Source organism: Oncorhynchus mykiss, chromosome 5, assembly GCF_057628025.1.
Source record: "Oncorhynchus mykiss isolate SJ-2025 chromosome 5, ASM5762802v1, whole genome shotgun sequence".
NCBI classification, from domain to species: domain Eukaryota; kingdom Metazoa; phylum Chordata; class Actinopteri; order Salmoniformes; family Salmonidae; genus Oncorhynchus; species Oncorhynchus mykiss.
In genome coordinates, this window is record NC_143026.1 from 96792516 (window position 1) to 96807320 (window position 14805).

The window sequence follows — 14805 nt, forward strand, 5'->3', positions numbered from 1 at the left end:
ACATTGTAGAATATAGTGAAGACAGCAAAACTTTTAAATAACACATATGGAATCATGTAGTAACTAAAAAAGTGTTAAACCATACAAAATATATCTCATATTTGAGATTCTTCATTCCAGGTGACTACATCATGAAGCTGGTTGAGAGAATGCCAAGAATGTGCAAAGCTGTCATCAAGGCAAAGGGTGGCTACTTTGAAGAATCTCAAATATTAAATATATTTTGATTTACTTACTACAGGATGTGTTATTTCATAGTTTTGATGTCTTCATTATTATTCTACAATGTAGAAAATAGTAAAAATAAAGAAAAACCCTTGAATGAGTAGGTGTCCAAACTTTGACTGGTACTGTATGTTTTTCCAGCAGCAGACTATGATCGATACTGTCAAACGTCGCACTGAAGTCTAACAAAACAGCTCCCACAATCTTTTTATCATCAATTTCTCTCAGCCAATCATTAGTCATTTGTGTAAGTGCTTGCTGAACGTGCTTCCCTGTAACCATGCTGAAAGTCTGAGCTGGGTCATTGATGAGTCAATGTCTCAACACAGCCTTATAATGCTGGTAGCCTAGTAGTTAGAGCGTTGGACTAGTAACCGAAAGGTTGCTGGATCGAATCCCCGATCTGACAAGATAAAAATCTGCCGTTCTGCCCCTGAACAAGACTGTTTCTTGGCCATCATTGTAAATAATAATTTGTTCTTAACTGACTTGCCTAGTTAAATAACGTCCCCTTCACCAGGTGTCTTATAGTTCACAACCAGTCTGTGTTATTATTGTATCCTTACCAGTTCAAGGCCCGACCCAGTGACCCAACACACTGATTTAAACCTCGAGTTAAGTTCACAACCAGTCTGTGTTATTATTGTATCCTTACCAGTTCAAGGCCCGACCCAGTGACCCAACACACTGATTTAAACCTCGAGTTAAGTTCACAACCAGTCTGTGTTATTATTGTTTCCTTACCAGTTCAAGGCCCGACCCAGTGACCCAGTGACCCAGTGACCCAACACACTGATTTAAACCTCGAGTTAGGTTCACAGTAAGTCTGTGTCCCGCATATTCCCTATATCAGGATCCGTATATCTACAGACCTTGGTAAAAAAAATAGTCAACAGTAGTGCTCTATATAGGGAATAGGGTGCATTCCCTGGTCAACAGTAGTGCTCTATATAGGGAATAGGGTGCATTCCCTGGTCAACAGTAGTGCTCTATATAGGGAATAGGGTGCATTCCCTGGTCAACAGTAGTGCTCTATATAGGGAATAGGGTGCATTCCCTGGTCAACAGTAGTGCTCTATATAGGGAATAGGGTGCAGGCCCTGGTTAACAGTGCTCTATATAGGGAATAGGGTGCATTCCCTGGTCAACAGTAGTGCTCTATATAGGGAATAGGGTGCAGGCCCTGGTTAACAGTAGTGCTCTATATAGGGAATAGGGTGCATTCCCTGGTCAACAGTAGTGCTCTATATAGGGAATAGGGTGCCATTAGAGAAGCATTCTAAGACGTGATAACAGAGTCCTACACTCTTCCGGAGGTCCTGGTTGGAGACGATGATAACGTTGGGTGGATCCCCGACTGCTGTTGCCGCTCCTCCGATGTTGGTGAAGATCACCTCAGCTATCAGGACGTGTCTGGGGTCAAGGTTGAGGACCTCACATAACCTACAGGAACCAGGGGGAAAGAAAGAGAGGGGGGGGAAATAATTTAGATAGCACAAAACATAGTAATTACAGCCTATATTTATAACCCATTTATTTTCCACTTCGTACTACTTGGCCATTGTTACAACACTGTACATAATCAATAATATATAACATTTGAATTGTCTATATTCTATTCTATTAAAACTTTTGTGAGTGTAATGTTTACTAACATGAACTTGTTTATTTCTGAACAATTAATAAAATCGCCACCGGACTATTTACATTGACCCCCCCTCTCCTTTTGTTCACTGCTGCTACTCGCTGTTTGTTATCTCTGCATAGTCACTTCACCCCCACCTACATCTACACATTACCTCAACTAACTAGCCTGTACCCCTACACACTGACTATGTACCGTAATACCCTGTATATAGCCTCCACATAGACTCTGTACCGGTACCCCCTGTATATAGCCTCCACATTGACTCTGTACCGTAACACCCTGTATATAGCCTCCACATTGACTCTGTACCGTAACACCCTGTATATAGCCTCCACATTGACTCTGTACCGTAATACCCTGTATATAGCCTCCACATTGACTCTGTACCGTAACACCCTGTATATAGCCTAGTTATTCTTATTGTGATACTTTTTAGTATTATTTTATACTTAAGAAAATATTTACCAAATAGACTAAACTCTTGGTTAAGGACTTGTAAGTAAGAGTTTCACTGTAAGGTCACCAATTGTCGTATTCGGTGCACGTGACTAATAAAGTTGGATTTGATTTGATTAACTTCCCTTTTGTTGATTGTGTATTCCTTTTGCTTCGACAATGAAAACATTTGTTTCCCATTACAAAAAACATAACTGAATTGAATTGAAAAGGAAAGAGGGTGGGAGAGAGAGAGAGAGAGAGAGAGGGGAAAGGGAGAGAGGGGGGGAAAGAGAGGGGGGAGAGAGAGAGAGAGACAGAGAGAGAGAGAGAAAGGGAGGGGAAAGGGAGAGAGGGGGGAAAGAGAGGGGGTAGAGAGAGAGAGAGACAGAGAGAGAGAGAGAGAGAGAGAGGGGAAAGGGAGAGAGGGGGGAAAGAGAGGGGGAGAGAGAGAGAGACAGAGAGAGAGAGAGAGAGAGAGAGAGAGAGAGACAGAGAGAGAGAGAGAGAGAAAGGGAGGGGAAAGGGAGAGAGGGGGGGAAAGAGAGGGGGGAGAGAGAGAGAGACAGAGAGAGAGAGAGAGAGAGAGAGAGAGACAGAGAGAGAGAGAAAGGGAGGGGAAAGGGAGAGAGGGGGGAAAGAGAGGGGGTAGAGAGAGAGAGAGACAGAGAGAGAGAGAGAAAGGGAGGGGAAAGGGAGAGAGGGGGGAAAGAGAGGGGGTAGAGAGAGAGAGAGACAGAGAGAGAGAGAGAGAGAGAGAGGGGAAAGGGAGAGAGGGGGAAAGAGAGGGGGGAGAGAGAGAGAGACAGAGAGAGAGAGAGAGAGAAAGGGAGGGGAAAGGGAGAGAGGGGGAAAGAGAGGGGGGAGAGAGAGAGAGAGACAGAGAGAGAGAAAGGGAGGGGAAAGGGAGAGAGGGGGGAAAGAGAGGGGGGAGAGACAGAGAGAGAGGGGGGGGGGGGAGTAGAGTGTTGTAAACAGCAGAGACCACAGAAAGCTTGAGATGCTTTATCCAGTTTGCAGAGCAGGTCTGGTTTGATGATGGTTACCTACAGGCCACTGGGGAGGGAGCTCAATAGCTTTTTCTTCCAATGGGTTTTGAGAAGGAGGCGATGAGTATGCAAAGCAGATTCTCCCTATGTTTACAGTGTGCATCAGGCCTGGGATTATCATGCAATGGTGACAGCTGTGGGTTTACACTGTACCTGATGGTAACAGCTGTACCTGATGGTTATTACACTGTACCTGATGGTTATTACACCGTACCTGATGGTTATTACACTGTACCTGATGGTAACAGCTGTACCTGATGGTTATTACACTGTACCTGATGGTGACAGCTGTACCTGATGGTTATTACACTGTACCTGATGGTTATTACACTGTACCTGATGGTTATTACACTGTACCTGATGGTTATTACACTGTACCTGATGGTGACAGGAGTAAAGAGCATCATAGTCGTCACGTTGTCCAGGAAGGCAGACAGGATGGCTGCTATGAGACACAGGATGATGATCATGGGCCAGACCTTGCCTCTGGACAGCTGGTAGGCCTGGAGGTGGGAAAGGAGATATGTTAAACATTCACTAAATATTATTACACCGAAAATATTCATTATATTTGATTACACCTAAAATACTCACTAAATATGATTTAATCTAAATTATTCACTCCATGAGGGTGGAGAGAGGATGAGGGTAGAGAGAGGGTGGGAGGATGAGGGTGAAGAGAGGATGAGAGGATGAGGGTGGAGAGAGGATGAGCATGGAGAGAAGATGAGAGGATGAGAGTGGAGAGAGGATGAGAGGATGAGAGTGAAGAGAGGATGAGGGTGGAGAAAGGATGAGGGTGGAGAGTGGATGAGAGGATGAGCGTGGAGTGAGGATGAGGGTGAAGAGAGGATGAGGGTGGAGAGAAGATGAGAGGATGAGAGAGGAGAGGATGAGGGTGAAGAGAGGATGAGGGTGGAGCGAAGATGAGAGGATGAGCGTGGAGAGAGGATGAGAGGATGAGGGTGGAGAGATGATGAGGGTGGAGAGGGGATGAGAGGATGAGTGTGGAGAGAGGATGAGGGTGAAGAGAGGATGAGGGTGGAGAGAAGATGAGAGGATGAGCGTGGAGAGAGGATGAGAGGATGAGAGTGAAGAGAGGATGAGGGTGGAGAGAGGATAAGGGTGGAGAGAGGATGAGGGTGGAGAGGGGATGAGAGGATAAGCGTGGAGAGAGGATGAGAGTGAAGAGAGGATGAGGGTGGAGAGAGGATGAGCGTGGAGAGAGGATGAGCGTGGAGAGAGGATGAGAGGATGAGAGTGAAGAGAGGATGAGTGTGGAGAAAGGATGAGGGTGGAGAGAGGATGAGTGTGGAGAGAGGATGAGGGTGGAGAGAGGATGAGGGTGGAGAGAGGATGAGCATGGAGAGATGAGAGGATAAGCGTGGAGAGAGGATGAGAGGATGAGAGTGAAGAGAGGATGAGAGTGGAGAGAGGATGAGGGTGGAGAGAGGATGAGCATGGAGAGAGGATGAGAGTGAAGAGAGGATGAGTGTGGAGAGAGGATGAGGGTGGAGAGAGGATGAGTGTGGAGAGAGGATGAGGGTGGAGAGAGGATGAGGGTGGAGAGAGGATGAGCATGGAGAGATGAGAGGATAAGCGAGGAGAGAGGATGAGAGGATGAGAGTGAAGAGAGGATGAGAGTGGAGAGAGGATGAGGGTGGAGAGAGGATGAGCATGGAGAGAGGATGAGCATGGAGAGAGGATGAGGGTGGAGAGAGGATGAGGGTGGAGAGAGGATGAGAGTGGAGAGAGGATGAGCGTGGAGAGAGGATGAGAGTGGAGAGAGGATGAGGGTGGAGAGAGGATGAGCGTGGAGAGAGGATGGGCGTGGAGAGAGGATGAGCGTGGAGAGGGGATGGGCGTGGAGATAGGATGAGAGGATGAGGATGAGCATGGAGAGAGGATGAGCGTGGAGAGAGGATGAGGGTGGAGAGAGGATGAGCGTGGAGAGAGGATGAGCGTGGAGAGAGGATGAGCGTGGAGAGAGGATGAGAGGATGAGAGTGAAGAGAGAATGAGGGTGGAGAGAGGATGAGAGGATGAGGGTGGAGAGAGGATGAGGGTGGAGAGAGGATCAGGGTGGAGAGAGGATGAGAGGATGAGCGTGGAGAGAGGATGAGAGTGGAAAGAGGATGAGAGGATGAGCGTGGAGAGAGGATGAGAGGATGAGAGTGAAGAGAGGATGAGAGTGGAGAGAGGATGAGGGTGGAGAGAGGATGAGCATGGAGAGAGGATAAGCGAGGAGAGAGGATGAGAGGATGAGAGTGAAGAGAGGATGAGAGTGGAGAGAGGATGAGGGTGGAGAGAGGATGAGCATGGAGAGAGGATGAGCATGGAGAGAGGATGAGGGTGGAGAGAGGATGAGGGTGGAGAGAGGATGAGAGTGGAGAGAGGATGAGCGTGGAGAGAGGATGAGAGTGGAGAGAGGATGAGGGTGGAGAGAGGATGAGCGTGGAGAGAGGATGGGCGTGGAGAGAGGATGAGCGTGGAGAGGGGATGGGCGTGGAGATAGGATGAGAGGATGAGGATGAGCATGGAGAGAGGATGAGCGTGGAGAGAGGATGAGGGTGGAGAGAGGATGAGCGTGGAGAGAGGATGAGCGTGGAGAGAGGATGAGCGTGGAGAGAGGATGAGAGGATGAGAGTGAAGAGAGAATGAGGGTGGAGAGAGGATGAGAGGATGAGGGTGGAGAGAGGATGAGGGTGGAGAGAGGATCAGGGTGGAGAGAGGATGAGAGGATGAGCGTGGAGAGAGGATGAGAGTGGAAAGAGGATGAGAGGATGAGCGTGGAGAGAGGATGAGAGGATGAGCGTGGAGAGAGGATGGAATAATAGCACAAAGCTAGTTCCCTATATGGGGCATTGCGTTTGACCCACAGGGTTCTGGTCAAATGAAATGTAGGAAATAAATTTAGAGTCACTCAGGACAGTGCCACTGTTGACCAACTCACCTTCACAGCACAGTAGTCAAAGAAACCAGTCTCTGAGAAGATGGCAACTAGAATCATCTGTAAGGGAAAGAGGAAACTTGTTGTAATGCAGAGAACTAGAACCATCTGTAATCACAATGCAGAGAACTAGAACCATCTGTAATCACAATGCAGAGAACTAGAACCATCTGTAATCACAATGCAGAGAACCAGTCATTTGATATAACGGTTATGAGACTGGTATAAGCAACAATTATGAAACTTTAATAGGCCCAACTAAATACTGCATTTCACCATTCCCCATTTCACCATTCCCCATTTCACCATTCCCCATTTCACCATTCACCATTACACCATTACACCATTTCACCATTCACCATTCACCATTCATATCCAAAGATCTGGGTTTTCAAAGGATAATATGTAATGCCTCCCTAATGGCATCCTAATCCTTATAGATAGTGCAGTAATTTTGACCAGGGTCCATAGGCTACCATTTGACCAGTGCCCATAGGGTATAGGGTTCCATTTTACCAGGGCCCATAGGGTGTAGGGTGACCAGGGCCCATAGGGTGTAGGGTGCCATTTTACCAGGGCCCATAGGGTGTAGGGTGACCAGTGCCCATAGGGTATAGGGTTCCATTTGACCAGGGTCCATAGGGTGTAGGGTGCCATTTGACCAGGGCCCATAGGGTGTAGGGTGACCAGGGCCCATAGGGTGTAGGGTGACCAGGGCCCATAGGGTGTAGGGTGACCAGGGCCCATAGGGTGTAGGGTGACCAGGGCCCATAGGGTGTAGGGTGACCAGGGCCCATAGGGTGTAAGGTGACCAGGGCCCATAGGGTGTAGGGTGACCAGGGCCCATAGGGTGTAGGGTGACCAGGGCCCATAGGGTGTAGGGTGACCAGGGCCCATAGGGTGTAGGGTGACCAGGGCCCATAGGGTGTAAGGTGACCAGGGCCCATAGGGTGTAGGGTGACCAGGGCCCATAGGGTGTAGGGTGACCAGGGCCCATAGGGTGTAGGGTGACCAGGGCCCATAGGGTGTAGGGTGACCAGGGCCCATAGGGTGTAAGGTGACCAGGGCCCATAGGGTGTAGGGTGCCATTTGACCGCTAACTGTTTCAGTATCGCTAACTGTTTCGACATCGCTAACTGTTTCGACATCGCTAACTGTTTCGACATCGCTAACTGTTTCAGTATCGCTAACTGTTTCAGTATCGCTAACTGTTTCGACATCGCTAACTGTTTCGACATCGCTAACTGTTTCGACATCGCTAACTGTTTCGACATCGCTAACTGTTTCGACATCGCTAACTGTTTCAGTATCGCTAACTGTTTCGACATCGCTAACTGTTTCGACATCGCTAACTGTTTCGACATAGCTAACTGTTTCGACATCGCTAACTGTTTCGACATCGCTAACTATTTCAGTATCGCTAACTGTTTCGACATCGCTAACTGTTTCGACATCGCTAACTGTTTCGACATCGCTAACTGTTTCAGTATCGCTAACTGTTTCGACATCGCTAACTGTTTCGACATCGCTAACTGTTTCGACATCGCTAACTGTTTCGACATCGCTAACTGTTTCGACATCGCTAACTGTTTCAGTATCGCTAACTGTTTCGACATGGCTAACTGTTTCAGCATCGCTGTTTCAGTATCGCTAACTGTTTCAGTATCGCTAACTGTTTCAGTATCGCTAACTGTTTCAGTATCGCTAACTGTTTTGACATCGCTAACTGTTTCAGTATCGCTAACTGTTTCAGTATCGCTAACTGTTTCAGTATCGCTAACTCTTTCAGCATTGCTAACTGTTTCAGTATCGCTAAGTGTTTCAGCATCGCTAACTGTTTCAGTATCGCTAAGTGTTTCAGCATCGCTAACTGTTTCAGCATCGCTAACTGTTTCGACATCGCTAACTGTTTCAGCATCGCTAACTGTTTCGACATCGCTAACTGTTTCAGCATCGCTAAGAAGCCCATCCTTACAACAATTATCTGGGGGATTTGTTTCCTGGTTGAACCGGTGCTCAGGTCGCACAGAAAATGGCACCCTCTTCCAAATATAGTTTATTACAAAAGTAGTGCACTACAATACATAGGGAATAGGGCTGTAGTATAAAGTAGTGCACTACAGTATATAGGGAATTGGGCAGTAGTATAAAGTAGTGCACTACAGTATATAGGGAATAGGGCAGTAGTATAAAGTAGTGCACTATATAGGGAATAGGGCAGTAGTATAAAGTAGTGCACTATATAGGGAATAGGGCAGTAGTATAAAGTAGTGCACTACAGTATATAGGGAATAGGGCTGTAGTATAAAGTAGTGCACTATATAGGGAATAGGGCAGTAGTATAAAGTAGTGCACTACAGTATATAGGGAATAGGGCAGTAGTATAAAGTAGTGCACTATATAGGGAATAGGGCAGTAGTATAAAGTAGTGCACTATATAGGGAATAGGGCTGTAGTATAAAGTAGTGCACTATATAGGGAATAGGGCTGTAGTATAAAGTAGTGCACTATATAGGGAATAGGGCAGTAGTATAAAGTAGTGCACTACAGTATATAGGGAATAGGGCAGTAGTATAAAGTAGTGCACTATATAGGGAATAGGGCAGTAGTATAAAGTAGTGCACTATATAGGGAATAGGGCAGTAGTATAAAGTAGTGCACTACAGTATATAGGGAATAGGGCAGTAGTATAAAGTAGTGCACTATATAGGGAATAGGGCAGTAGTATAAAGTAGTGCACTACAGTATATAGGGAATAGGGCAGTAGTATAAAGTAGTGCACTATATAGGGAATAGGGCTGTAGTATAAAGTAGTGCACTATATAGGGAATAGGGCAGTAGTATAAAGTAGTGCACTATATAGGGAATAGGGCAGTAGTATAAAGTAGTGCACTACAGTATATAGGGAATAGGGCAGTAGTATAAAGTAGTGCACTATATAGGGAATAGGGCAGTAGTATAAAGTAGTGCACTATATAGGGAATAGGGCAGTAGTATAAAGTAGTGCACTATATAGGGAATAGGGCAGTAGTATAAAGTAGTGCACTATATAGGGAATAGGGCAGTAGTATAAAGTAGTGCACTACAGTATATAGGGAATAGGGCTGTAGTATAAAGTAGTGCACTACAGTATATAGGGAATAGGGCTGTAGTATAAAGTAGTGCACTATATAGGGAATATGGCAGTAGTATAAAGTAGTGCACTACAGTATATAGGGAATAGGGCAGTAGTATAAAGTAGTGCACTATATAGGGAATAGGGCAGTAGTATAAAGTAGTGCACTATATAGGGAATAGGGCAGTAGTATAAAGTAGTGCACTACAGTATATAGGGAATAGGGCAGTAGTATAAAGTAGTGCACTATATAGGGAATAGGGCAGTAGTATAAAGTAGTGCACTACAGTATATAGGGAATAGGGCAGTAGTATAAAGTAGTGCACTATATAGGGAATAGGGCAGTAGTATAAAGTAGTGCACTACAGTATATAGGGAATAGGGCAGTAGTATAAAGTAGTGCACTACAGTATATAGGGAATAGGGCAGTAGTATAAAGTAGTGCACTATATAGGGAATAGGGCAGTAGTATAAAGTAGTGCACTATATAGGGAATAGGGCAGTAGTATAAAGTAGTGCACTACAGTATATAGGGAATAGGGCAGTAGTATAAAGTAGTGCACTATATAGGGAATAGGGCAGTAGTATAAAGTAGTGCACTATATAGGGAATAGGGCAGTAGTATAAAGTAGTGCACTACAGTATATAGGGAATAGGGCTGTAGTATAAAGTAGTGCACTACAGTATATAGGGAATATGGCAGTAGTATAAAGTAGTGCACTACAGTATATAGGGAATAGGGCAGTAGTATAAAGTAGTGCACTATATAGGGAATAGGGCAGTAGTATAAAGTAGTGCACTATATAGGGAATAGGACTGTAGTATAAAGTAGTGCACTATATAGGGAATAGGGCAGTAGTATAAAGTAGTGCACTATATAGGGAATAGGGCAGTAGTATAAAGTAGTCCACTATATAGGGAATAGGGCTGTAGTATAAAGTAGTGCACTACAGTATATAGGGAATAGGACTGTAGTATAAAGTAGTGCACTATATAGGGAATAGGGCAGTAGTATAAAGTAGTGCACTATATAGGGAATAGGACTGTAGTATAAAGTAGTGCACTATATAGGGAATAGGGCAGTAGTATAAAGTAGTGCACTATATAGGGAATAGGGCAGTAGTATAAAGTAGTGCACTACAGTATATAGGGAATAGGGCAGTAGTATAAAGTAGTGCACTATATAGGGAATAGGGCAGTAGTATAAAGTAGTGCACTATATAGGGAATAGGGCAGTAGTATAAAGTAGTGCACTATATAGGGAATAGGGCAGTAGTATAAAGTAGTGCACTATATAGGGAATAGGGCAGTAGTATAAAGTAGTGCACTATATAGGGAATAGGGCAGTAGTATAAAGTAGTGCACTATATAGGGAATAGGGCAGTAGTATAAAGTAGTGCACTATATAGGGAATAGGGCAGTAGTATAAAGTAGTGCACTATATAGGGAATAGGGCAGTAGTATAAAGTAGTGCACTATATAGGGAATAGGGCAGTAGTATAAAGTAGTGCACTATATAGGGAATAGGGCAGTAGTATAAAGTAGTGCACTATATAGGGAATAGGGCAGTAGTATAAAGTAGTGCACTATATAGGGAATAGGACTGTAGTATAAAGTAGTGCACTATATAGGGAATAGGGCAGTAGTATAAAGTAGTGCACTATATAGGGAATAGGGCAGTAGTATAAAGTAGTGCACTACAGTATATAGGGAATAGGGCAGTAGTATAAAGTAGTGCACTATATAGGGAATAGGGCAGTAGTATAAAGTAGTGCACTACAGTATATAGGGAATAGGGCAGTAGTATAAAGTAGTGCACTATATAGGGAATAGGGCAGTAGTATAAAGTAGTGCACTATATAGGGAATAGGGCTGTAGTATAAAGTAGTGCACTATATAGGGAATAGGGCAGTAGTATAAAGTAGTGCACTACAGTATATAGGGAATAGGGCAGTAGTATAAAGTAGTGCACTATATAGGGAATAGGGCAGTAGTATAAAGTAGTGCACTATATAGGGAATAGGGCAGTAGTATAAAGTAGTGCACTACAGTATATAGGGAATAGGGCAGTAGTATAAAGTAGTGCACTATATAGGGAATAGGGCAGTAGTATAAAGTAGTGCACTACAGTATATAGGGAATAGGGCAGTAGTATAAAGTAGTGCACTATATAGGGAATAGGGCAGTAGTATAAAGTAGTGCACTATATAGGGAATAGGGCAGTAGTATAAAGTAGTGCACTACAGTATATAGGGAATAGGGCAGTAGTATAAAGTAGTGCACTACAGTATATAGGGAATAGGGCAGTAGTATAAAGTAGTGCACTACAGTATATAGGGAATAGGGCAGTAGTATAAAGTAGTGCACTATATAGGGAATATGGCAGTAGTATAAAGTAGTGCACTATATAGGGAATAGGGCAGTAGTATAAAGTAGTGCACTACAGTATATAGGGAATAGGGCAGTAGTATAAAGTAGTGCACTATATAGGGAATAGGGCAGTAGTATAAAGTAGTGCACTATATAGGGAATAGGGCAGTAGTATAAAGTAGTGCACTACAGTATATAGGGAATAGGGCAGTAGTATAAAGTAGTGTACTATATAGGGCTGTAGTATAAAGTAGTGTACTATATAGGGCTGTAGTATAAAGTAGTGCACTATATAGGGAATAGGGCAGTAGTATAAAGTAGTGCACTATATAGGGAATAGGGCAGTAGTATAAAGTAGTGCACTATATAGGGAATAGGGCAGTAGTATAAAGTAGTGCACTACAGTATATAGGGAATAGGGCAGTAGTATAAAGTAGTGCACTATATAGGGAATAGGGCAGTAGTATAAAGTAGTGCACTACAGTATATAGGGAATAGGGCAGTAGTATAAAGTAGTGCACTATATAGGGAATATGGCAGTAGTATAAAGTAGTGCACTATATAGGGAATAGGGCAGTAGTATAAAGTAGTGCACTATATAGGGAATAGGGCAGTAGTATAAAGTAGTGCACTACAGTATATAGGGAATAGGGCAGTAGTATAAAGTAGTGCACTATATAGGGAATAGGGCTGTAGTATAAAGTAGTGCACTATATAGGGAATAGGGCAGTAGTATAAAGTAGTGCACTACAGTATATAGGGAATAGGGCTGTAGTATAAAGTAGTGCACTATATAGGGAATAGGGCTGTAGTATAAAGTAGTGCACTATATAGGGAATAGGGCAGTAGTATAAAGTAGTGCACTACAGTATATAGGGAATAGGGCAGTAGTATAAAGTAGTGCACTATATAGGGAATAGGGCAGTAGTATAAAGTAGTGCACTATATAGGGAATAGGGCAGTAGTATAAAGTAGTGCACTATATAGGGAATAGGGCAGTAGTATAAAGTAGTGCACTATATAGGGAATAGGGCAGTAGTATAAAGTAGTGCACTATATAGGGAATAGGGCAGTAGTATAAAGTAGTGCACTATATAGGGAATAGGGCAGTAGTATAAAGTAGTGCACTATATAGGGAATAGGGCAGTAGTATAAAGTAGTGCACTACAGTATATAGGGAATAGGGCAGTAGTATAAAGTAGTGCACTATATAGGGAATAGGGCAGTAGTATAAAGTAGTGCACTACAGTATATAGGGAATAGGGCAGTAGTATAAAGTAGTGCACTATATAGGGAATAGGGCAGTAGTATAAAGTAGTGCACTATATAGGGAATAGGGCAGTAGTATAAAGTAGTGCACTACAGTATTTAGGGAATAGGGCAGTAGTATAAAGTAGTGCACTACAGTATATAGGGAATAGGGCAGTAGTATAAAGTAGTGCACTACAGTATATAGGGAATAGGGCAGTAGTATAAAGTAGTGCACTATATAGGGAATATGGCAGTAGTATAAAGTAGTGCACTATATAGGGAATAGGGCAGTAGTATAAAGTAGTGCACTATATAGGGAATAGGGCAGTAGTATAAAGTAGTGCACTACAGTATATAGGGAATAGGGCAGTAGTATAAAGTAGTGCACTATATAGGGAATAGGGCAGTAGTATAAAGTAGTGCACTACAGTATATAGGGAATAGGGCAGTAGTATAAAGTAGTGCACTATATAGGGAATAGGGCAGTAGTATAAAGTAGTGCACTATATAGGGAATAGGGCTGTAGTATAAAGTAGTGCACTATATAGGGAATAGGGCAGTAGTATAAAGTAGTGCACTACAGTATATAGGGAATAGGGCAGTAGTATAAAGTAGTGCACTATATAGGGAATAGGGCAGTAGTATAAAGTAGTGCACTATATAGGGAATAGGGCAGTAGTATAAAGTAGTGCACTACAGTATATAGGGAATAGGGCAGTAGTATAAAGTAGTGCACTATATAGGGAATAGGGCAGTAGTATAAAGTAGTGCACTATATAGGGAATAGGGCAGTAGTATAAAGTAGTGCACTACAGTATATAGGGAATAGGGCAGTAGTATAAAGTAGTGCACTACAGTATATAGGGAATAGGGCAGTAGTATAAAGTAGTGCACTACAGTATATAGGGAATAGGGCAGTAGTATAAAGTAGTGCACTATATAGGGAATATGGCAGTAGTATAAAGTAGTGCACTATATAGGGAATAGGGCAGTAGTATAAAGTAGTGCACTACAGTATATAGGGAATAGGGCAGTAGTATAAAGTAGTGCACTATATAGGGAATAGGGCAGTAGTATAAAGTAGTGCACTATATAGGGAATAGGGCAGTAGTATAAAGTAGTGCACTACAGTATATAGGGAATAGGGCAGTAGTATAAAGTAGTGTACTATATAGGGCTGTAGTATAAAGTAGTGTACTATATAGGGCTGTAGTATAAAGTAGTGCACTATATAGGGAATAGGGCAGTAGTATAAAGTAGTGCACTATATAGGGAATAGGGCAGTAGTATAAAGTAGTGCACTATATAGGGAATAGGGCAGTAGTATAAAGTAGTGCACTACAGTATATAGGGAATAGGGCAGTAGTATAAAGTAGTGCACTATATAGGGAATAGGGCAGTAGTATAAAGTAGTGCACTACAGTATATAGGGAATAGGGCAGTAGTATAAAGTAGTGCACTATATAGGGAATATGGCAGTAGTATAAAGTAGTGCACTATATAGGGAATAGGGCAGTAGTATAAAGTAGTGCACTATATAGGGAATAGGGCAGTAGTATAAAGTAGTGCACTACAGTATATAGGGAATAGGGCAGTAGTATAAAGTAGTGCACTATATAGGGAATAGGGCTGTAGTATAAAGTAGTGCACTATATAGGGAATAGGGCAGTAGTATAAAGTAGTGCACTACAGTATATAGGGAATAGGGCTGTAGTATAAAGTAGTGCACTATATAGGGAATAGGGCTGTAGTATAAAGTAGTG

At 43.3% G+C, this 14805-nt stretch overlaps 1 protein-coding gene across 2 annotated transcripts in view; it reads right to left on the bottom strand.

Annotated features, from left to right (window-relative positions):
* Positions 1 to 14805, bottom strand: part of oca2 (oculocutaneous albinism II) — a 196412-nt gene that overhangs the window by 90093 nt on the left and 91514 nt on the right. The window contains exons 12-14 of one of the 2 annotated variants that reach the window (XM_036978983.2): positions 6310 to 6366; positions 3736 to 3860; positions 1530 to 1668 (exon numbers count right to left, since the gene is read on the bottom strand). The exons of the other annotated variant lie outside the window; for it this stretch is intronic. Of the exons in view, the coding sequence (XP_036834878.2) occupies positions 1530 to 1668; positions 3736 to 3860; positions 6310 to 6366 (321 nt within the window). The remainder of the gene's footprint in view (positions 1 to 1529; positions 1669 to 3735; positions 3861 to 6309; positions 6367 to 14805) is intronic. 2 annotated transcript variants of the gene reach the window in all.